The sequence below is a fragment of the Pectinophora gossypiella genome, chromosome 1 (assembly GCF_024362695.1).
Source record: "Pectinophora gossypiella chromosome 1, ilPecGoss1.1, whole genome shotgun sequence".
NCBI classification, from domain to species: domain Eukaryota; kingdom Metazoa; phylum Arthropoda; class Insecta; order Lepidoptera; family Gelechiidae; genus Pectinophora; species Pectinophora gossypiella.
Genome location: NC_065404.1, coordinates 16,931,578 through 16,957,200, shown reverse-complemented (window position 1 = coordinate 16,957,200; position 25,623 = coordinate 16,931,578). Strand labels below are relative to the sequence as shown.

At 40.4% G+C, this 25,623-nt stretch overlaps 1 protein-coding gene and 1 long non-coding RNA gene across 5 annotated transcripts in view; both read right to left on the bottom strand.

The window, feature by feature from the left end:
- The window catches only part of LOC126371195 (uncharacterized), a 187,759-nt gene that overhangs the window by 161,654 nt on the left and 482 nt on the right, over positions 1–25,623 (bottom strand). The gene's annotated exons all lie outside the window — the stretch shown is intronic.
- Positions 107–25,538, bottom strand: LOC126370977 (ras-related protein Rab-5B). 4 transcript variants are annotated; one of them, XM_050016157.1, is made up of 6 exons: positions 25,330–25,538; positions 18,715–18,965; positions 16,070–16,142; positions 4,177–4,393; positions 3,622–3,761; positions 107–3,117 (listed from the first exon to the last, which is right to left on the bottom strand). In XM_050016157.1, exons 2-5 carry the CDS (start codon positions 18,960–18,962, stop codon positions 3,658–3,660), a joined length of 642 nt encoding a protein of 213 aa, XP_049872114.1. In that variant the 5' UTR covers positions 18,963–18,965; positions 25,330–25,538; the 3' UTR covers positions 107–3,117; positions 3,622–3,657. The 4 variants fall into 4 exon arrangements, with proteins under 4 accessions (XP_049872114.1, XP_049872124.1, XP_049872143.1 ...); XM_050016167.1 differs by having other exon boundaries at positions 18,715–18,962; XM_050016186.1 differs by lacking the exon at positions 25,330–25,538 and adding an exon at positions 25,087–25,251.

Below are 25,623 nucleotides of genomic sequence, written 5' to 3'. Positions count from 1 at the left end.
TTAACATCGTTTTAAGAAAATAACAAGGAATACAGAATATGTTTTTATCTGTAAAAAGGTTGTCGTCACAAACGAGGAGATATATACAAAATAAAACCAGTAATAATCCATTTACAATATTTTTTTATTCAATATAATAATCTTAATAAATCCAAAATATTTACACAATACAAAAACATACAATATTACCTTGATCAGCGTCCTTTCGCTAGCCTGTGGTTCGCTTCCTTACCAGACCGAGAGATTATTTCTACTTTATTGTTGCTTCCTCATTACTTATAGTATTACTAGAGGCTGTAGGAAGCTGTGATCGTGACTACGTAACAGTCGTGCTGACAAAACAAAATATACATACAATTATGTAAGTTTATCTGTCTGTGGGATACATTATTGCACGGTTCGGAAGTGCTACTTATCACTTTGAAACTTTAGCGTTAGGACATGCGCACTAGAGTGCCCGTTCGGATACACGCACTACCGGGGCGAATCGACTTTCTAATGTGATAAATACAGAGGGAAATTGTCACACAGGATTCGCTTAACTCATATCAATTTACAGCGCTCGTTACCCTTGCTAATGCGTCAGACCCGATGCGTCGAGTTCGCGGGCTCGGGTATATATACAGATTGTGAGAAGCTGCAGTAGTTTTATGTAAAAATTGACGATCCAAAGTGCAACTATGTTACCTTGAATTTGGGTACAGGTATAATTGTGTCCCCCGGCCTGCACTGGCAAGTTTAATAAGCGCCTAATTAGATCCCTTATACATTCCAGCCGGGTCGGCATGACAACCGCGTCGCGCGCGGCGCGAAGTATATTGAGCGCTTCGACCAATAAATGATACGAATGCTATCTACGTATATGGACGTCAAACGACTATTGGTCGAAGGCCTCGATATAATTAGCGCCACGCGCGGCGCGGTTACCGTGAGCCTACTGGTCATTATATAAACATTTCATCGACACAGTATCCAAAAAACGTACAAGAAATTCATGTAAATCGGTATGAGAGACGTAAGCGAATGACTGAAATACAGACAGTAGGTAAACGGCAAAGAAATAGGAATATAACCAGTAATAATAACAGCGGCACCAGTCCTCTACAGGCTCCCTGTATGGAATGCGATTTCAACATATTGAAAATAAAAGATTAACTATATACCTTCACAGTCAAGACCCACAGAGTTACACTTCACTTAAAATATATAATTATACAGATAATATACATAATTAAATATAGAACAATTTGTCCATAGAATAATTAGTGTTTAAAATAACTATAAAATTCTAACTGAGAGTGTAAATCTAATTTTAAATAACTATGTATTTTTTTATTTATTTTATTTTGAACTAAATATGAAATGAACTTACCATTCCTACACATCCCAAACAAAATATAAGATTTGATAGGACGTAATATGGAGTTGGATTTATTAAAATAAGTGTTGGGAGTGTAGGGCGGAAGCGGAAGTGATAATGTGGATAAAATTAGCCTAGAGCTTGCGAGTGAAATGACAAACGATGAACCTTTAAAACAACAAGAGTCACACGGGTGACATCCATTTACCCTTTTCTAGAACGTTCTAGAATTGGATGTTCCACTCGCTCGATCCTTCTTACACTGTAACATGTCTAACGCCGTTGCGACGTAAAAATAAAAAGGAAGTAAAAAGTATTTATGTCGTCTAGGACCAAGCAAGTGTCTATACAATGCAAAAAATATCATTTATTCCGAGCTGCGTAGTCCTGATTCCCGTCTCAGTTGTTGACAGAGTCCAGCTCGATTTAACTTCATTCATTTATACATACAAGTACATTGTCCAATTTTATAAGCATATCAGTGACGGCGCGGTTTTAACAAGAAAATGCTTTGTAACATTAAAATTCGTTAGGCTAAACGTTAGCAACAACTATTTTATACTAATCTTGTTCGAAGACGAACTTGCAAAAATAATACAGCCAAGTAATGCCAGATATTATAGGCGCCAAAACGAGTGTCAAAAACAATGATGCCAACATAGCGTCCGTCACTGGTACGCGCCAAAAATCAGACTTCTAAAACAATGGGCCGTTAGATACATTTAGATCCTATCAATTTAATGCGGGTGAAAACAAAGTGATTTCGTGATTATGAGACGCGAATGTAAATGCACCATCACCACAATTTGGATAATTTGACGAAGCTTAGGCTTCTGTGAAAAGACGCGTGTCGGTTGGAGGGGGCAATCGTTTGCCACTACACGGAGAAAATTCGCCTTTTATGTTGGCAGCTATGTGTCATTGACCCCATTCTACTTGAGTCAAGCGCGGGAAGCTGATGGTCTAACCTCACTTTTGAGTACATGCTTATGCGAAACGAAAACAAATTGAACTAATTACCTCATACTGTCTCGTTCACTCACACTTAAGACCGAGTGAACGACATAGTTAAAAGTAAAATTCCCCCTCCAACCGCAACACGTCTCTGGGATAACAATAGCTAGCATCGACACGATACGGCTAAATATAACCGAAAAAAAAATCTCGTTAAGTAACCCTTAACCTACGCGGAAACAGTGCAGCCGACTGCCTCTAACATGATAGAAACGAAATTAAATATATCTTTTATTACATCTCATTACATTACAAATATTTTAAATCTAGGTATTATTTTATAGTTAGCTTGTTACGCGGCTCGCGGCGGCATGCGGCGAGGGGCGCAGGCGCGAGTGTATCGGGCTATTACATTCCGGTATATGTAAAGGCTATGTGACAGCGTGTAGGATTATAACAATAGACTAATAGACTGAACAACTCGCGCTCGTGCCCCTGGTTTCGTAAAACTTTAAAAATCAGACTAATCGACAAATGCCCAGTAATAATAATAATAATAAAACAAAATAGATTTTTTAAAAAAGGAAATATAAAATATGTTATAAATAATGTAGTTTACAAGATGATGGATGCCGGGTGCGGCCGCGTGCCGCAGCATGAGCGCGGACCAATCACGTGCGCGCGGAGTAACGTGTGTGCGTGACGTCACGCGGCGGCGGCCCGTGATTGGCCGGCGCGGCCGCGAGCTTGCCGTACTACATACCTCTACCCCCGCGCGCGCCTACACCGTGTTGCGATTTTATCTGGAAATTGAAAAATATGAAGATAGAAAATAGACTTATAAAATCATACTGGGGGGGGATGTTGAAAATCACCACATCGAAGCAATTCGTCTAAGAAATATTGCAATTGGACATTTGCGAAAATACAAGAAGTGCGCAATGCAAACAAATGTCAAATAGCAATATTGCTTCTTTAGATCAGAATCAGAATCATTTATTCAACGTAATTATCATGGATAAACTTGTTGAAGGTCAATGTAACATTTTGAATTTACGTCATTTCGCAAGGTGTTATGGCTGAGGAGAAGAAATGACAAGAAACTGCAACAGCAACACATCTGTTAAATCAATGAGGGTACATTACAAGTTATTTAATAACTAGAGGAACACATTTAATACCAGACATGTTTATCGTTTAGGTAATCATTAATCTTATAATAAGCTAATAAGATGAATTGTCAATGTCAACACTTACGTCGTCAAAGGGCGGCAAGCAATGGCGGCTTGTCATAGGTTCGAGCTTACCTGGTGTTGCTTAGCCACGGCCGCCCCGCCCGCGCCTCACTTGCAGCAGGAGCCGGCGCGCGGCGTGTCTGCGTCGTTGAGGCGGCGCGCGCCGCCCGCCGCCGCCGCGCCCGCCGCCTCGCTCTTGGGCAGCTTGTTGGCTGCAACGACAATGGCGCACGTAAGACACCACCACCCGCTGATACGCGACGCAAACCGATACTTGTGAAATCCATACAGGTGCTTCATCTTCTATCGTGTGGGTTGTGTGTGAACTTGTCAGGTGTTACGTGGTTGAGGCGGGTTACATACCGAGATGCCTATTTTATTCGCCCTATAACCCCATAACAGTTGTCAATCACCCTTTTCAGTTGATAAGAAAATAACAGTTATAACTTAAAATTAAACTAGCAGGAATTGGAGCCAATAGTAACTTTACATAATATACAGGGTGATAGTGACACCGTAGCGAAACGCTGATCTCCATGAAGAGCAGACCGTTTACTTCACTGTCGTAGTTGCCTTAAAATGTTCCAGAATGATCTAGAATGTTCGAGAATCGTGTGTGGTACTAACCGATGGCGAGGAAGATGTCGTTGACGTTCATGGCGGTCTTGGCGCTGGTCTCCATGAAGAGCAGGCCGTTCTCGTCGGCGTACGTCTGCGCCTCCTCGAACTCGACCATGCGCTTGGCGGCCAGGTCGCTCTTGTTCCCAGCCAGAGCGATCACTATCGACGGCGACGCTTGCCGCTGGAGCTCCTTCACCCAATTCTTCGCGCGGCCAAATGTGTCCTGGAACACAAGATAATATCTTTCAATATTATATCTCCCATACCCAAAGGTTGACTTATTCCAAGCAACTGATTAGAAATTTTTCTCAGAAATTCTCATTGGAAGTTCTTAGTCAGGGTCCTCACGGGGCATTGCAGACTCAACAAGCACCTACATAGAATGGAGCTGACAGAGCCCCCTTGACGCAGATTCTGTTTAAAGGAGGATGAGATGCCATTGCACCTGCTGTGCAGCTGCAAGGCTCTCATATACAGTAGAAGCTGAGCACTGAGGGGGAATATAATGGACCCCAGGAGGTCTTGGAGCTTCCTTCCAAAAAGACGATGATGGATCTTATCAAACGGATCGGTCTGAAGGAGGATTTTTAAATTTAAGGACTTGATCACAATAGATCTCACTAGGTCACAGTGGCCATTCGGGCTGCATCGGCTGGAGCCTTTTTCTGTTTCAAATAATAATAATTACCCAAAGGTTAGGCAACCTTAGATAGGATAGCAAGAGATTGGTACTTAGCGATAAGGCAGCCGTATTCAAGCAGTACAGTTTCTATTTGAAAAACCATTTTCGGATGTGATTTTTCCTAACAAAATCGAGAAGCTGGTTGCAATCCAGGTAAAAAAAAATAGTGGTGTAAAATTTTAACTGGAATTAAATTAATTGAATGAAATCGGCCCACTAGGGTCGATTAATTCTTTCAAATATAATCTTTTCAGATGACGTCCTGAGCCGTGGTTCGCACCCCACTGGGCAGTTAAGGCCTGTCGTCTCCAATTTCGTGTCGAGTGAGAGCCCTTCTTCTTCTATCGTGTGGATTATGAGGTGAATTACCAACCCCTCAGCGCTCCACATTTCTCCGGCCCTACTTGACCGCCGTTTGCCGCAAGTCACGTCAAAACAAACTTTAAAAACTATCTCATTTCGTTAGGCTGCCACCTAGCCCATTATCAACAATAGCACACAAACAAGTCTCCAACTATTCATTCAATCAACCCAGATTCCTGACCGGGTCATCAATATAACAATATAAACAGCACACTGATAATTATATTAATAATGTCCGTTATCTCTGTCTGTCTGCTTTTCCTGGCTGATGTACTTGTCGTGTTTGTGAAATTGTAATAGTTGTGATAATAAATTGTTTAGGTTTCCTCATCACGTTTTACTTGCGAAGGTGAACGTGGTATAGTCACTGTGGTCCTGTACGGTCACGGGTACTAATATGTATACACTTTGCAACCATGTCACATTAACTTTTTTGACAATTTAAACAGTAAGCCTCAGAAATCAGAATCATTTATTCAACGTAATTATCATGGATAAACTTGTTGAAGGTCAATATAACATTTTTGAATTTACGTCACTTCGCAAGGTGTTATGGCTGAGGAGAAGAAATGACAAGAAACTGCAACAGCAACACATCTTTTAAAAACCAATGAGGGTATACATTACAAGTTATTTAATAACCACTACCAGACATTTCTATCATTTAGGAAGTCATTAATCTTATAATAAGCTTTTTTACATAAAATAAGCTTCACATGTGCTTTAAATTTATTTTCTGACAAATTTAAAATATTATCTGGTATTTTATTGTAGCATTTTTTTTTAAAATGCTACACCGACAAGAGCGTGGCTCTTAAATTGATGATGGGTGATGATTTTATTGTAAAAACGTATACATAACCCCAAAAAAGACGAATTTAATTTACTTAATCTAGAATTTTGAATAGCAATTTTATTTTTATTCCTTGTATTGTAAGCATGCCTTTCACAGTTTCTCGGAAGGAGAGATACATTTTTACGTACATACAAACATAATGTTTTCATAAATATATTGACTTGCGACCGTCAGTATATTTATTTCTTTAAACAGCTCCCTTAGAGTCCCGACAACGCAGATTACGCAGCTCATTAAATGACAAATATGATAGAGCGACAGGGTTCTAAAGTGGGTACATGATATTGCTCATGACTGTTCTTGTGGTACAATGGCTTGCTTCCCGAACGGGGAACGCTCCATACCATTCTTGTTGAGAAGAAACGTCCGTGTACCCAACAGTGGAAAGTATATAGACACTTTACGTTAAGGACTATCCAGATAGTTTTTTCTTAAAAATACGTGGACAAAAATTCGACTGAGTTCAGTCATCGGGCATTTGGAAAAATCTCTGCTCTATCATCATAATACTAATATTATCCCGTTTTCACAGGGTCCGCTTACCTAACCTGAAGATTTGACAGGTCCGATTTTTTACAGAAGCGACTGCCTGTCTGACCTTCCAACCCGCTAAGGGAAAACCGGCCCAATACAAATTAGGCCACATACCTCCCAAAAAGCATTTCTCGGGAATGTGGGTTTCCTCGCGATGTTTTCCTTCACCGCTGAGCACGTGATAATCATTTATGAACCAAACATGAATTCGAAAACAAATTCGACAATCATTGGTTTAGGCCTGTGTTAAAAAACTCCGATCTATGCAATTGATTATTTCTCATATTATCATCATCACCAGCCCAATAACGTCCCCACTGCTGGGGCACGGGCCTTTCCTATGGATGGATAGGGAGATCGGGCCTGAAACCACCACGCGGGCCCAGTTATTAACGACTGCTAATGCAGCCGGGACCAACGGCTTAACGTGCCTTCCGAAGCACGGAGGAGCTCGAGATGAAAACTTTTTTTTTGTGGTCACCCATCCTATGACCGGCCTTTGCGAAAGTTGCTTAACTTCAAGAATCGCAGACCGAGCGCGTTAACCGCTGCGCCACCGAGCACCTCCTCATATTATATGCTTCTATTATTTTCTGACTTTGGATACCATCCTTTTTAAAATAATACGCGTTCTCCGAAGAAGGTTATTACAGAATGTATTTGAGGAAGCCTTAATACATTTTCTCTTGGCATCATAAAAGCGGACAGAGCTAATAAGGACATCAACATGAAATACCCATAGAGCCTGTATAACTGCCTGCTATGACTACGGACATAGCTATACTGTAGTTGGTATGTCTAGCCATATTTACGTGTGTATGGCTCGCCCTTGACCTCGGAAGACGTATATGTGTAATACAATTGCGGCGACGAGCGGTCTACCGACGTCACCGACCCAAAATAATAACTGCTAATCATGTCAACTTACAATACAGCTTCTACTATATGACTAGAGACTCAATCAGGCTTCGCCTATACTTTTTTCGTTACAGTACACTCCATGGTATAAGAAGACCAGGTATGCTCAATCCTATGACAAGCCGCCATTGCTAACCCATTGATGACGTAAGTGTTACCATTAAATTGGTATCTCCAACATTCCAAGGACGTAAATTTTATTATTGAAAATTAAGTGAATTACTGACTAATGTATTTAATGACTATTATATGTCACATAATCAAAGGCCGGTCATAGGATGGGTGACCACAAAAAAAAAAAAGTTTTCATCTCGAGCTCCTCCGTGCTTCGGAAGGCACGTTAAGCCGTTGGTCCCGGCTGCATTAGCAGTCGTTAATAACCATCAATCCGCACTGGGCCCGCGTGATGGTTTAAGGCCCGATCTCCCTATCCATCCATAGGGAAGGCCCGTGCCCCTGCAGTGGGGACGTTAATGGGCTGATGATGATGATGATGATATGTCACATATATAAAAATCATTGAAACTGTACGTAAATCTTTTACTAAAAGTACAAAATTTCCTTGCAAAGTAAATTAAAAACATTGGACGTGGTTAGTTTATTTTTTACGAAATGGCAACGCAGGGTCGGATGACGTCAGCTAGGCTGACCTTGAAATGCTAGCTGTCAGTTTTGAGCATACCTGGTTTTCTTATACCATGATGAACTCCATATAAAAATCTAATACCCATATTCTAAGATGTTAACTTGAACTTTCCTCCTTTCCGCCCTTAGCTGAGGCGACCTTAAGAAAGACCGCGAACACAGCTCAAAATCGGTATTTTTGAACATTTTCCTATAAACTGGTCATCAAATGTCATTGATTTCAACGGGAAATCATAATATGCAAATGTAAACAAAAATGCCTTCCCAGTATCGGCCACGTTCACAGATAAACATAAAGTCAGATAACGAGTTACTTTAAGTTATTCAGACGTAGAAATTATAATAAACAAGGTAATGATAACATTGGAGACTTGTTTGTTTGAATTTGCGCCGGAGAAACATAAATGGGAAGAGAAAGTTTAGGTAGGAATCCAGATTAGGGCTCTAAACCTCCGAATTCAACTTAGATAAGTTTAATTTAGATAATTGACGTCACGTTGTTACCAGGATTTGTGCGCACATGGGACTTAAACATAGCTGGGGAAGTCCTAAGATGGATATTATAATTCGTAAAAGAATCACAGTCTTTGAAGGACACACATATATCGTTCTTTTATTCTTTCTTTTTCGAATTTGTGTACGCTTGTTGACTACAGCTGAAGTTCGAAGTTTTAGGTAGGGTGTTTTCAACAACCAATTTTCTCATTGTCAAACATAATGTAACTACTCACTACCGATATTGACACTACTCACTACCGATATTATTGCTTCTCTTTATTTTGATCAGAATAATAATGGGTAGAAGATGTGTTATGACTATGACTGGGTGTAATAACAAAGGTCATCATTTACACCCAAAAACAAAGAAAAAGGTGTAAGTATAAATATGTCGGTTATTAGTGGAATTAGATGGTTAAACGAAGGCAACTCTGTACAGTGCCTATGTTTTTTTTGGGGAACGTAGCCTGGAAAGTTCCTCATTTGCAAGCTCTTTTGATACCAAGTCCTAGATGGATATATGGTGAGCCATTGTTTCAGTCATTGTTTGAGAGCTGGCATTAACCAAGTACTTACCAGTCGCGTGAACCTAACCAATGTTATTGTAATGAGCCGGTTCTCACGCGATGCTATAAGTTTGTAACAAAAAGAAGGAATTTTTCCGATTTTTAGACAGTCAATGTAACGTTCTTTCCGGTCCTCTATAGTCTTTATTATGGTTCGTTTTCAGTCCAGCCTCCATCCTCATATATTAAGATGATTGGCCACCTGATACGAAACGATTCATTTATAAAAAAAAAACAGTATAGAAGGAAAAACCGAAGAAAAGAGGAAGGGGTAGACCTAGGAGAACATTTATGAAACAAATAATAGAAAAGGTGCAGATCGTGTCGTATCAGGAGAAAGAAGAATTTGGCGGGAAGAAGAGAGGAATGGCGATTACTCCACCGACAAGAGCGCAGCATAGCGGGCTCGTTTAGTCGTTACGGACCGCGCGGTGCGGCTAACCTTGAAATGTTAGCTGTCGCTTTTGAGTATACCTGGGTGGTTAAAATCGCCACATCAAAGCAAGTCATCTAAGAAAGCAATGTTGCAATTTGACATTTGCGCATATAGAAGTAAGTGCGCAATGCAAACAAATGTCAAAGAGCAATATTGCTTTCTTAGATGAATTGCTTTGATGTGGGGATTTTAACTGGTCTTCTTATACCATGGTTGGAGCGGGATTCCGTGTGAAATCGCTTTGCATTGCGGTGGACTTCAGAACACACACAGACATTATTCATATTGCTTATTTGCGTCAGTTGGACGAAACCCGTGGTGCATATAACAGAAATATGTCAAGACAATACAAAGGAATACAAGTGATTGTACATAATGTAGTACCTACGTAGATAAGATAAGCCAGTGACAATAAAACCTGTTTAAAGACGATTAGTATCTGATAACCGAGTCACGATCCTGATATGATGACTATGATAACCGAACACCGGGCAGGCTACCTTATTGTAAATTTACTTGACAGTTTTCGGATAAGTATTAAAAAAAGTAAGTATGGCTTTGTAATAGACTACTCTGGGCGCCATCCCACTCGCGTCAGACAGAGTACTGCGGGGCGGAAGGCAAGAGGGAAACCACTGCCCTATTTTTCCCTAAAAAGTAGCATGGAGAGTATTCGGAAAATGCTACACCGACAAGAGCGTGGCTCTTAAATTGATGATGATGATGATTAAAAAAAATATAAACGCTTATTTTATACCGCTTAATATATTATATTTTCTAGAACATTTTTTTTTTATAATAGAATAAACTTATAGTCCGTTCAAGAATGATCTTCATAAAAGGTAAACAAATATGGCTGCCGATATTTTTTATCTGTGTCAAACTGCAAACTAGTGAAGTGCTGAATTGATTTTAGCTCAAGTTATTTTATCAAAGTGAGCTGGCTCTCTTGGGTTGTTTGAATATTTTGTGTGATAATATTAAAATATATATTGTATGTTTCTTTGTGGTTACACTAACTCACTTTGAAAGTAATTTTTTCTGCGCATTTCGGCTTATTAAGTACAGTAAACTCACTTAAGTTATTCACGGAACTGACTCGTCTTCCTGACCTGAATGAAATGTCTCATCACTAATCGTCTAAATTGACAGCTAGCCACAGATTAACAAGAATTTATGGTGTCAACTTTTTTGTGTGAGGTTTTGTTTGATTTTTGTTTTTACATGAAAAAATGTGTTTTTAATAATTATTTTACGTTAATTTCACATTGAGCTAAGAAATCATACATCTATTGAGTGCTACGGATGTTATTAGAAAAATACTTTGCGTAGTTTAGGTGAAATTCGAACATTCTTTGTAGTAACAGGTTTGTTTACCTTTTATGTAGATAATTTTTGAACGGACTATACTTTTCTTCATTAATTTCAAATTTCGCGCGGAAACGGTTGGTTACGTGACATTTTGCCCAGTGACGTCACATTTCAATAAACAAAGAAACTGTCATACGGTATAACTTGAAATCTGACAAGATAGCTTTTGTTTATTTTGTGAAATGTGACGTCATGCGGGGCTCAATCATGGCCGCCGGTGTGTCGGGTCGTGTAATACTCAAATAAAAAATCGGATTCTTATGTTGTAAAAATATTTAAAATTGATTGGATAATTATTATCCGTAAATGATAAACTACCATATTCGACATAATTTCATATTTTATTGTTACAACTATCAAGTAGCCAATTCATGTAGTTTCCTTTTTTTTCACTCGTGCCGGTATAGCATTCTCCATTCTTGTCTATCAAAGGCAAATTCTTTCACTTCATTATAAGACACGACGGCACGAGAAGAGCTAGCCATAATAATTATTATCTTGTAAATTATTATAAAATATTCATCAATCATCTCGAGAAAAGAATATTCCATTTCATAACACGCGCCATTGTTTTAAAGCATTCTATAAATCTTTAAGCAAACTTCATTAAAACTCAAACTGAAATAATCTTTAAAGTTACACTTTCATCCCGTTTTCATAGGGTCCGCTTACCTAACCTGAAGATTTGATAGGTCCAGTTTTTTACAGAAGCGACTGCCTGTCTGACCTTCCAATCCGCGAAGGAAACCAAACCAATACAAATTAGGTCACATGCTTCCGAAACACATTTCTCGGGTATGTGGTTTTCCTCACGACGTTTTCCTTCACCGCTGGGCACGTGATAATCATTTACAAGCAAGCAATTAACGATTCTGAGTGACAGAACAGGATGGAAGCATAGAAAAGTGCGATACGCAGGCAGATGTAGATCAGCCCTTACAATACAGGGTCTCAAGTTAGTGCGGCCCTTATGGGACTCTTACGCCCTAATTCATATTACACATCACTTTTACACCAAATTAGTCCCTTGAAATCGTCTAATGCAAGGGTTGAACTACATCTGCCCGAACTGAATAATAAATCTGATTTTTGATTTCTTGATTTCTAAGGCTTTATTACGATGCCTCTATTTGTATGTCGTTTCCATATCTCGGGCGTATAGAGTCCCGGACTTTAGGAACGCGTGGTTCCCAAGGCAACATGCAGAGGCCTTGACAATTTAATCTAAATATGGTATGACACCTCGAGGAGCTCGGTGGCGCAGCGGTAAACGCGCTCGGTCTGCGATTGTTGAAGTTAAGCAACTTTCGCAAAGGCCGGTCATAGGATGGGTGACCACAAAAAAAGTTTTCATCTCGAGCTCCTCCGTACTTCGGAAGGCACGTTAAGCCGTTGGTCCCGGCTGCATTAGCAGTCGTTAATAACCATCACTCCGCACTGGGCCCGCGTGATGGTTTAAGGCCCGATCTCCCTATCCATCCATAGGGAAGGCCCGTGCCCCAGCAGTGGGGACGTTAATGGGCTAATGATGATGATGATGGTGTGACACCATCCGGCGATTATCCCTGTATGCACTATGGGAGTGCATCCAAAGACAATCCCCGGTTCGTGTAGGACTATTGCAGATTATGGGAACAAAGGGAACTGGGTTATTGGACTGGGATACTGGGGCCATGGGGGACTGTGGCGCCTGCTCGACCAATGTTAATAACAAAGATACAATGAGCTGGCGGTGACTCACCCCTCCCTAGATGTGCCACCTATTATTATTATAAATTCATGTATAATGTGAGGGGTAATAGGGCCTTAGGGTGCCTTTCCACCAGAGATGTGCTATGCTACGATGCTATGGATGCGTTTGATATCCACCAATCATAATCATTGGTGCACATAGCATAGCACCGGTGGAAACGGATTCAACTAAGATATGTTTTTTTTATATGGAAGGATGCGTACTATAGATGTGTGCTATGGATGAGTGCTATGGATGCGTGCTATGGATGCGTGCTATGGATGCGTGCTATGGATGCGTGCTATGGATGCGTGCTATGGATGCGTGCTATGGATGCGTGCTATGGATGCGTGCTATGGATGCGTGCTATGGATGCGTGCTATGGATGCGTGCTATGGGATGCGTGCTATGGATGCGTGATATGGATGCGTGCTATGGATGCGTGCTATGGATGCGTGCTATGGATGCGTGCTGTGGATGCGTAGCCGCCGCTTCCCTACTATCGATACGTAGCATAGCTCGTAGCACAGCTACATTGCGGAGGCGCATCTTCGCAGCGCATCTTCCTCGCACAGCTACATAGCTTAGTATTGGTGGAAAGGGTCACATAGTTTCGTAGCGCAGCTTATACATCTTCGCAGCATAACTGCATAGCACATCTCTGATGGAAAGGCACCCTTAATATGTCATCAAGTACGTCAGAGTTATGTGCACCCGTAAGGGTATAAATAGATCATGAATAAACAGTAACATGCGCGCATGAATGAAGCGCGCAAAGTGACTTGTTGCGTACTAACTACGTACCGATAACGAAATATCATTACTATGCAGGAACGCTTAGCACACATAAGCTCACGACTATATCCCAATTGGGGTGGTCAGAGGTACATCAACGGCCTCCGTGGTCCTGCGGTCCAGCGTTGTGCTCACGATCCGAATGTCCCGGGTTCGAATCCCGGTGGGGACAAATCACAAAAATCACTTTGTAATCCCTAGTTTGATTAGGACATTACAGGCTGATCACCTGATTGTCCGAAAGTAAGATTAGATTTATTAGAAGAAGATTATCGTACACGCGCATCTGTGTGTGACGTCTGACGCCATACGATTCAAGTCTAAACTACTCGTATGTTCGAGGGGGGCGAGGTAAACCTAGCTAAGACGCTAGTGGGGAGCGGAGAGTTGCCGTTCTATACGTAGTATACGTAGTATTATTCCTTATTCTACGCCACAGGAGAGAAGATCGTAAGGTTGGTAGAACTGTGCGGACCTACTTTTTTATCAAACCTACCCGCATTAGGTAAGTATGCGTTAATTAACAGATATGGAACAGTTATCATTGCGACAAGTAAGCCAAGAGCAAGGTTGACGTCGTGAAGTGATTCATACATACTTCATGTATGATGTTTGTATGTGTGTGTGTGTGTGTGTTTATTCCAGCTAATAGTTTTCCTTATCAGGCATTTCTTGGAATGCGCGACTTTGCGGGAAGACTTGGCCTACCACACAGATTCTTCATTTCTCATAACTTACGTACATATAAACAAATGGTGTTTTTTTTTTAGATATTTTTAATAACGTTTAAAAATTCTAGATTAAGTAAATTAAATTTATCTTTTTTTGGGGATATGTATACGTTTTAACAGTAAAATACCAGATGATTTTTGAATTTGTCTCATAAATTAAAAGCTCATGTGAAGCTTACTTTATGTAAGGTCTGTCTGGTATTAAATGTGTTCCTCTGGTTATTAAGTGTACAATTTGCAGCAATTTGGCATAATTATTAAAATTGTTTTTCTTTCTGAATATGTAACGAACTAATAACTACTTGAGGTTGGCGTGGGGCTGTCAGACAATGGGTCAGTTTCATCGGTGGCATTGCCATCGAACATCAAACACGCTTGACCTTATTGATCGTAACAAAGCCAAGCCTTGCCAACTATACGAAACCTACATTGTCGTGCGAAAATTTTAATAATTGCTTTCTTTGTATGTGTGTACTTAAAAATGTATCTCTCTTTTCGAAAAACTGTGAATGGCATACTTACAATACAAGGAATAAAAATAAAATTGCTATTCAAAATTCTAGATTAAGTAAATTATTTTTTTTTAAATTATGTTTTTACAATAAAATACCAAATAATATTTTAAATTTGTCAGGAAATCAATTTAAAGCTCATGTTGAATAAATGATTCTGATTTCTTTTTAAACGATTTTTACAGACGTTCGTGCCTCACCCAACAGGGTCCACAAACACACGTCGTGGTTCACGTCGCGACTTGCGCTGAGGCCCTTTTTATCTCGGGACGCCACCACCACCTTATAATGATCATTCTAATGAACATTCTTTTTTTTATTTAGATAGATATACCAACAGTACACATATTGTAAAGTTATAAAATGCAAGTCTTAAATTAGTTTTTGTATATGTGCTCCTCCTTGCTTCGGAGGGCACGTTAAGCCGTTGGTCCCGGCTATTAGCCGTAAAAACACCTCCACCAACCCGCATTGGAGCAGCGTGGTGGAGTATGCTCCATACCCCCTCCGGTTGATTGAGGGGAGGCCTGTGCCCAGCAGTGGGACGTGTATATGTGCCCCAATTACAGGTACACACTGCATTCATAATTACAACAACAAAACGTATATATCTAGGTGTATATAATTATAAATAAATATGTATAAAACTTAAACAGAAGATAACTTCTAAATTAAAACAGCCATCCTAAATTTGAAAAAGGAAAGCAGCCAGTGTCCTTACTGTTAAAGAGTTTTTACAACGGGAACATTCTCACTCTGGGATCGTTCCCGGGAAGGGCACATCACTACACTATGGTATTCGTATCCACACGTATGACGTCATCAATAAACGTTGTCACACAACGTACTCATAGTTATGTATTTCTTAATTCAAATTCATAAACGTTAAATTGGGAGGAGCTCGGTGGCGCAGCGGTTAACGCGCTCGGTCTGCGATTGTTGAAGTAAAGCAACTTTCGCAAAGGCCGGTCATTGGATGGGTGACCACAAAAAAAAGTTTTCATCTCGAGCTCCTCCATGCTTCGGAAGGCACGTTAAGCCGTTGGTCCCGACTGCATCAGCAGTCGTTAATAACCATCAATCCGCACTGGGCCCGCGTGATGGTTTAAGGCCCGATCTCCCTACCCATTCATAGAGAAGGCCCGTGCCCCAGCAGTGGGGACGTTAATAGGCTGATGATGATGATGATAAACGTTAAATTATAATGCTCGCAAGTTTAGAAGCACCCTTAAAGCGACAGAGATGAAAAGTTAATCTTACCTGGTTAGTAATGTCGTACACGACGATAGCAGCCTGCGCACCCCGGTAGTACATAGGCGCGAGGCTGTGATACCTGCAAAACAAATATTTATGTTACAACGTCTTGCTGAGCTGACGTCCCTTTTTAGAGATAAGGTTTTAATTCATTATTTTGTTCACTATTCTATTCTGTGTACCTTCCTACTTATTTCTAAAATAAATTATTTTCTTTCTTTCTTTCAATGACTGTATTGTACCCTCAACATGGAACAAAGAATAATACTACATATAGAAAGGACATACAATCAAAGAGCAAAAGTGCAGTCAGTAAGCCCAGCGAATTATTTGTAAACAGTGGTGAAATTATGAACCATTATTTGTCATAATTATAAAATTTATGTTTTTGTAGGTGTTTTTGGTCTATTACAGGAACGACATGTAACCAGGAGGTCTTAAGTGCAACCAGTTAGTTTATTACTTTGTAAGAAACTGACTGCACTTTTACACCTTATCGTATATTGGCCCTGATTTCTGCAGACACCTCCTATTTTACTTTAAATTATACCTGTCGTTTTCTGATCCGCCGAAAAGGAAAGGGACGGATGATTAACAGCTCTTAATTTTAGGAAGAATGAGTAAATGAATGAATAACCCGGGCGAATCAAAAAGGTATCTCGCTGGTATGCAAACCGTTTGACGTGTGTCTGTCAACTTAATTCTGTCGGGTTATTAGCCAATGCAAAATATAAATATAAAAAAAATTATAGGGTTGTTTGTTCAATAAATTTTATGCTTGTCGATTACCCATCCCTTTTCTTTTCGGCGGATAAAAAAATGCCAGATATAACTTAAAATAAAATTAGATGGTGTTTACAGGAATTAGTACCATTGACTAAATCAGGATAAAAACTAGAAGCTCATGTTGGCAGCACTGTTGAGTGTTCCTAAATTTTGACAGTTCTCCATACTGGTACTGATTCCAGTACACACTATCGAAGTTTATAAGTTATACCTGTCACGTTGTTATCCGCCGAAAACGAATAGGACGGGTAATCGACAGGCATAACAGTTATGGAACACACGTGATCCCAGAGAGCCGTGGTAGCCTAGTTTGTACAACGCTTGCCTCTCACTTTGAGGTCGCAGGTACGAAACCAGCACAGGCCTAAACCAATGATTGCCGAATTTGTTTCGAATTAATGTTTGGAACGTAAATGATTATCACATGCTCAGCGGTGAAGGAAAACCTCGTGAGGAAACCCACATTTCCGAGAAATGCATTTTCGAAGGTAACATGGCGAAGGGAAAACCAGCCCAAGGTTTTCCCTTCGCGGTTTGGAAGGTCAGACAGGCAGTTGCTTCTGTAAAAAACCGGACCTGTCAAATGTTTAGGTTAGGTAAGCGGACCCTGTGAGTTAACGGGATAATGCTAGGGAGATGGATGGTGCGTTCTGGCATCAGCACCATTGTTTGTGTTATCTAAACTGATACATTATCTTCATAATATATGCCCAAATGTCGAGTGTTATGTTTCATCAAGTGTAATTAACAATGAACGATTTCATCATTAGTACTTGACAATTAGTAGGGGATTTGATAAAAACTTCTTCTGTCGTGTGGGTTGTAAGGTGAATTACCAACCCCATCAACCCCGGTGTCAGGGTTATTATTGAGCCGCCAAAGGTCCCTGACATAGCTCATGTAACGACTACTTACTTACATCAGTAACTAGAAACCGGGACCAACGGCTGAACGTGCCTTCCGAAGCACTTTTACTTTCAGGCAATCAGGTGATCAGCCAATCAGGGATCACAAAATTATTTTTGTGATATGTCCCCGCCGGGATTTGAACCCGGGACCTCCGGATCGTGAGCCCGACGCTCAAACCATTAGACCACAGAGGCCAAAAAAGAAAGGAACTAATAGTGATAATTAATTCTTAATGACAATGGATTGTTACCGCGTTAAAATCAGAGAATCGGCAATGGAGGGTAGACAGATATGTTTGCCCTTAGAAAATTATGGATCTACCTACTCCACTCCAATATCATCAGTCGTCCCGTGATCATGGCACTTGGAACAGTGTTGAAATATCGGGAGTCTCATATCCCTGATTTTAACTCGGTAAGAACCCGGTATTGATGCTAATTCCTGTAGACACCATCTAACTTCATTAGAAAGGGACGGGCAATCGACAGGCATAAAATTCATTGAACACACATCAAATATAGGCCGTTCTTCTTCTATCGTGTGGGTTGTGACGTGGATTACCAACCCCATCAACCTTGGTGTCAGGGTTACTATTGAGCCGCCAAAGGCCCCTTACATGGCTCATGTAACGACTACATACTTACATCAGTAAGTAGTAACCGGGACCAACGGCTTAACGTGCCTTCCGAAGTACGGATCATCTTACTTTCGGACAATCAGGTGATCAGCCTGTAATGTCCTAACCAAACTAGGGACCACAAAGTAATTTTTGTGGTATGTCCCCACCGGGAATCGAACTCGGGACTTCCGGATCGTGAGCCCAACGCTCAACCACTGGACCACGGAGGCCGTTACATGGCTCATGTGACGACTATTAACTTGCATCAGCCTTAAACCCTGGTGTCAGGGTTATTATAGAGGTCGTTATTACATCGGAGGTCATGACAACAACATACCTCTCCTGTCCAGCGGTATCCCAGATCTCGAATTTGACGGTGGTGTCATCGAGGCACACGGTCTGCGTGAGGAAAGCAGCGCCGATGGTGCTCTCCTGGTACTCGTGGAACTGGCCCTTGACGAACCGCAGCACCAGAGACGACTTGCCCACGGCAGACTCGCCCAGCAGGACCAGCTTGAACTGGCACACTTTGGTCTGCGGACCACCGTTGGGCCTCTGCGCCGCCCCGCTTCTGTTTGCCGCCATCTTCTGGGGAAATAATATAATTGTTAGATACAGGAATAAGCACTTTATTTTTGTTTTGGATTCTGAACTTGAATTCAAAATTTTGATTTCAAAATCCAATTAAATAAATTATGAATTCGAATTTACGATTCGATGATATATCTAATAATTGTTAAAATTATGGATTTTAGCATTCTCGTTCTATCCTGTGGGTTGTAAGGTGGATAACCAACCTCAGCAAACGTGGTTATTATTGAGCCGCCAAAGGCCCCTGACGTGATTCACGTAACGACTTGACGTGCCTTCCGAAGCACGGATCGCCTTACTTTCGGACACTCAACTAGAGATCACGAAGTATTTTTTGTGATATTTCCTCCGGGTTTCGAACCCGGAACTCCGGATCGTGAACCCGACACTCGACCACTGGACCCCGGAGGCCGTTAAGTTAGTTTGTGTTCGAAAATGCGATGAGAAATTAACAAAATAGAATCACTGTAATGTACGGTCACGAGCATTAATATGTGTACACTTTGGTACCATGTCACATTAACTTTTTTGAGAAATTGAACTGTAAGTCTCACTAAATGTCAAATATGTTAGTGCGACAGAGTCCTAAAGTGGGTACATTATATTGCTCATGACTGTACATGCATACGTAATCATCAAAAAATATAAAAAAAAAACATTCAATATTAGACAAATCATCATCATCAATTTAAGAGCCACGCTCTTGTCGGTGCAGCATTTCTGTAAAATACTCTCCATGTTACTTTTATAGGGAAAAATAGGGCAGTGGTTTCCCTCTTGCCTTCCGCCCCGCAGTACTCTGTCTGACGCGAGTGGGATGGCGCCCAGAGTAGTCTATTACAAAGCCATACTAGGACTCCTGTCCTCTGCCTCAGAATAGTACTGACAGTTACTGCTGCCCTCTGTCAGGTTCCAGGTTACAGTCCCTGTGACATGCCCCATACAATATTAGACAAAGAAAAACAATGTTACATCTAAACAGACTTGCTAGAACGTCGATTTGTTAGACCATCCGCACATCAAAATCATAAACACGACATTAATCCCTAACTGGGTGGGCAGACCCTCAAATAACTGGATTATTTTCCTACGTACCTTGGAAAACATAGTTTAATTATCCACAAATTGAATATGAACTTCACAACTCACAACTTCACTTATCGCGTATAATATATAAAGTTTAAGATTAAATATATGTTTGTCACTGGAAGACCTAATCAAAAAAAAACGGAAATGAAAGACGCCAGCTAGACCTTTCCGAGACCACTGCTTTAATGCTTTAGTGGCAGCTTTCAAATCGACCGGAACAAACCAATTAGTTAATATACGCATTAGCAATATGTCTTTACACCCTAATTTACTAATCATTTCTATGCGATAAAGCAACGTTACAATAACGATATTAGGCCCATAGCACACGGCGTCTTTTAAACGCGCAGAAAACGCGAGTTCCTGAAACGCGTTTGTTGCGTTTACATTGATGATATAAGCGTATTCGCGCGTTTGAAGTGCGTATACGTACGAGTAGGGGCAGGGCTGGTGTATTATGTAACTTATGGGAATCAACTTGACACCGCACTGGTACGGAACCCTCTTCACGAAGTCTCTAAAAACCAATAAAATATCGTGTAGGAGTAGGACGCAGGAGGGGGTTAGCAGAACGTAGTGGGTAGCTCACTGGGACGGGCTAACCTATACCTAAAATGCTACTTAGGTTCTATGACAATCTTGTGACGTAGCGAGTAGGCGCCGTTACTTCAAAAGCGCACCCCTGATGCCGGGCAGCAGTGGTATCAGTACTGGTTGGAGACTGAGGAAATGGATTCTGGTAGGGCTCTAGCTAGAACATCACCGATTGAGAAACTGGTCGGTGTGCTGCGGAACGGAAGGCGATTGGGGCAAGCACCGTTCTACACGCCCTATCTATGGAGTAATGAAGGCCATTGCTCCACCGACAAGAGCGCAGCTCTTAAATAAAGAGAGAGAGGAGTAGGACATGGACATACAGAGAATGGAAGCAACTTCAACTGCTAAGTAGGCTAGATCACTGGGTCAAAGATAAATAGGCTACTTGACGACCTAGTCAAATGCGATATACCTACCTACTTTTTACGAAACGTCAAAACCAAAATTTTCTTTGGAGTTAGTATGGAAATACTGCTTTGACGTCATCAAAAAGCGGTCAAACTTCGTACTCATTGTTAGTAAATTCATAAATAAAATTCGAAAATAAGTCGAAAAGTAACACGACTTGATTTTTGATCAACTAAGACTGGCTTCTATTTGTACAATGGCATTTTATACCTAATTTGACTTTGACCCAGTCAAATACCCTATTGTAAGAGATGTTCCAAAATCAATCTTATTTTTCTTTTTTACTCATTCGCGAATTTGAATTAAGAATTACATATCAAAGAGTACGTCGTTTGAAAACGTTTATTGAAGAAGGCACGTGTGTATTTCTATACAAATTCCATAGAAATTATAAAATGCCTATCTAGAGGGATGATCCAAAATCAATCTTATTTCTCTTTTTTACTCATTCGCGAATTTGAATTAAGAATTACATAACAAAGAGTACGTCGTTTGAACACGTTTATTGAAGAAGGCACGTGTGTATTTCTATACAAATTCCATAGAAATTATAAAATGCCTATCTAGAGGGATGATCCAAAATCAATCTCATTTTTCTTTTTTACTCATTCGCGAATTTGAATTTAGAATAACATAACAAAGAGTACGTCGATTGACCACGTTTATTGATGAAGTCACGTGTGTATTTCTATACAAATTCCATAGAAATCTATCGTTCTGACGTTTCGTAAGAAGTATCTAATTTGACTTAGTTATGCTCTTGCTTATTCCGCAACTGATGACTTTGTTTTAGCCTGTTTGTTACTCGATCTTTATCTCTGTTCGAGTAAATCATTACATTAGAGACAATTGTCTGTTTGTCATCAGATTACTAAATTGTTTTCGAGTGTGACGTCATCTATTTGTTTGGTGGCTTTTATTATGAACTACATATTATTTGTACTGGGGACTTTTCCTACTTTAAATACTACTTCTACTTTACGTTTTTTCTATTTTGTAGCTTAATTTATAGTTCTGGAGGTCGATAACCGTGTCGGAAGGGTACCTAAGAGACGGGAAAGAAAAAAAGTTTAGAGGAGGGGGGGGAGGATATAAGTACGGTCACGAGCATTAATATGTATACACTTTGGTACCATGTCACATTAACATTTTTGACAAATTGAACTGTAAGTCTCACTAAATGTCAAATATGTTAGTGCGACAGAGTCCTAAAGTGGGAACATTATATTGCTCATGACTGTACCTGACATTGTGCTACTACTGGGCATGGTCTGCCACTCTTGCTTCTTCTCAGATTTCTTGGCACTCAATATTGTAATCGCATAAAGCACCTTTTAAATATGCAGAATGAACTGAACATGTTATTCACATTTTAAGATCAATGATCTGGCTGAGAATAAAGAATGCACATTGCCCTGCTACAGGCTTATCTGTATTCGCAAATCATAACAATTGGCTTTGTTATAATATCTTAGAGATGTTGACCTGTGTAACATGCACTTTATAGCTCAATGATAATTAAGAATTTTATATTATGATATTGAGGAGCTCGGTGGCGCAGCGGTAAACGCGCTCGGTCTGCGATTGTTGAAGTTAAGCAACTTTCGCAAAGGCCGGTCACAGGATGGGTGACCACAAAAAAAAAGTTTTCATCTCGAGCTCCTCCGTGCTTCGGAAGGCACGTTAAGCCGTTGGTCCCGGCTGCATTAGCAGTCGTTAATAACCACCAATCCGCACTGGGCCCGCGTGGTGGTTTAAGGCCGATTTCCCTATCCATCCATAGGGAAGGCCCGTGCCCCAGCAGTGGGACGTTAATGGGCTGGTGATGATGATATTATGATACTAGCTTTTGCCCGCGGCTTCGCTCGCGTTAAATTCGGGGTAACACGGTTCCCCTTTCCTCGTCACTAATTTAAGAGCCACGCTCTTGTCGGTGTAGCATTCTCCATGCTACTTTTTAGGGAGAAATAGGGCAGTGGTTTCCCTCTTGCCTTCCGCCCCTAATATACCCCCTCCTAATATAGCAAAATTTAGTTTTAGTCCCATATAAAATTTCACCCCCTTTATTGAGCGGGCAGATTTCCACAAAAAAAAAATGCACGATTGTTTTATTAGTCACAAATAGTCCGCATACCAATTTTTGCTAACCATGCGAAATTCTTTCGATCATGTATCGTCATTAACTTGTCCCGGCTTGACAAAACCTCCGGGTTCAAGTCCAGTCCGATTCAGTTTCTAGTTCAATTTTCTCTTTATGACTCATATGTGTTAGTAAGTTTATTGTAGTTGTTAGAAGCCTTATCTAATATAAGGGTGGTATTAATAAACTAATCTCAGCTTCGAGACTGCCCTCAAGATCATGTCAATGTGACAGTTCTCATATAAAAACAGAGACTTGAGCATGATCTTGAGGGCAGTCTCAGCTGACATTCGCTTATTAATACCATCCTTAGATGCTATGAAATGCAAGTTACAACATCTACGCAAATACGGGCAGTCGAGGCGCGCACCTATCATCCCCAGGACGCCATTACCGATGCTTCGCACCCTGCGCACCAGAGACATGCAACACTTCCTCATAGTTGTGTGTGTGAAGTCGTGTGTATGTGTGTATCATAGTTTTTTTTTTAATCTAATTTTTTTCGAGACTTGAGCCACTCTTGGTGGTTATGCCAGCCTCATAGTTTAGAGCGTTTAATGATGATCAAATCATCACTTTACAAAAGAACACCATTACAGCACTACACCATGCTGTTCAGGGACTGTTATTCCTAAGAGACACAGTACAGTATTATATACAAGCCTTGCCTCTACGGACACTGGATCTGCCAAGAGGCACCCAATCTCTCCTCCATGTAGATTTTAGTGGAATAATTTCCTTCTAATCTGTTTGTTCTGGTCCAAAGGACCTTATGCATTTCTTGGTGGAGTGTGACCGGAACAAACAGATCATAGTTATGTATAGATATTTATTTTCTGAACAAGAAACAAAATGTTGTTAAAATAAACAAAATTGCAACTACATCCCTGTACATTAGAACACAAATTGAAATAACAAATCTATTTTTTTTGGAAATGTCCTTAGAAAAGGTTTAAGTATGATCTACTCTGAACCGGCATGTATGTATGAAGCAAGAGAAGTGTGTCAGGATCAAAGCAAATGGAATCCCATACTACCTGCTTACCCCAGTGGGAAATAGGCGTGAGCTTATATGTGTAAGTATGTACATTATGTATATATTTTTATAGACATAAGAACAAGGCCAACATTGTACCACATTTGATGAATAAACTACAATGAATTATAGATTAAAGAGTGAACTGTTTGGTTTCACTTTCATTTGTACGAAATGTAGGTCATCATGTCCAAAATAGTGCACCGAAACTCATTGGTCACGCATATCAATTTGTAAAAACCATTGAGGAAAATAAACAATAAAGTGAAGGTAAATGAAGGAATTGCCTTTGTTGCATCAACAATGATTAGTACTTTTGAAAATACCTACTAATGTTGCAATTATACAAACATTTTCTTGACATATACTTCAAGTTTTTTTTTTTAATGGAATTGGTTTTTATACCTACTATTATTGAGCAAATATCTTGCAAGGTTTCAATGAATTCGGTATCTACTAGCCTAAACTACATTTCTAACAGCAAACAACTGTATACTAGGAACAGAACTCACCGTGTAACAAACAAACAAAAACACAGTTAGACACCATTGACAATGGGCGACTGCTCCTCACAAACCCAGCAAGATGATAATGTTCAACAAAAACTTGCAGCATTGAGATCAACAGACATCGGAACCTTGACGCGACAAAGCAACAAGAAAGAAACTCACTGCCGACGGTAAACAAGGCCCATGTTATCTCCCGTATCGTGCGATCATAAAGAAAAGAAAGGCGTAAATGTCACTGTATCTCCGATATTTGGCGCAATTCGCCAGTCTTACGATTACAATTTCTCGATCAATTTATCGGTCAGCCTCGCGAACGTGTCTCTGGCGGTGATGACTAACCGTGTCTGTCCGTATCAGTACGTTTCCTTCGCCATCTGACCGCTCCGAATTACCCGTCCGCCGCCCTCCGCGCAATCAGCTGGAGGTCACAAAACCAGCCAGAGCCACCATCACGCCCCCAAACTCGCTACCGGCTACACTTGCACGCAAACACTGCCCCTAATCCTCCAGTTCCACCTCCAGTCTCTTCAATATTCGATAAAATGACGCATTTACTAGATTAGAAGGATATGAAAGACGTACCCTCCCTGTTATTGTATCGCCGATATGCACTTTTTCTTGGGCGACAGATCCTCACGAGGTCGCCGTGATGCCGAAAATATCATTAATTACACAGTTATATGAATAAAATCATTAATTTTATACGCTAAACTGGAAAATCTAGCACAGAAAAGCGAAATGACCACGAACAAACATGGAAGCGAACGAGACGTTTCACAAAAGATGTCTATGGTTAGGCATACGTCACTTTAAAAAAATCAGCTGATGGTTTATGGTATAAAACTAAATCATTTGTTGTCCAATATTATTTAATTT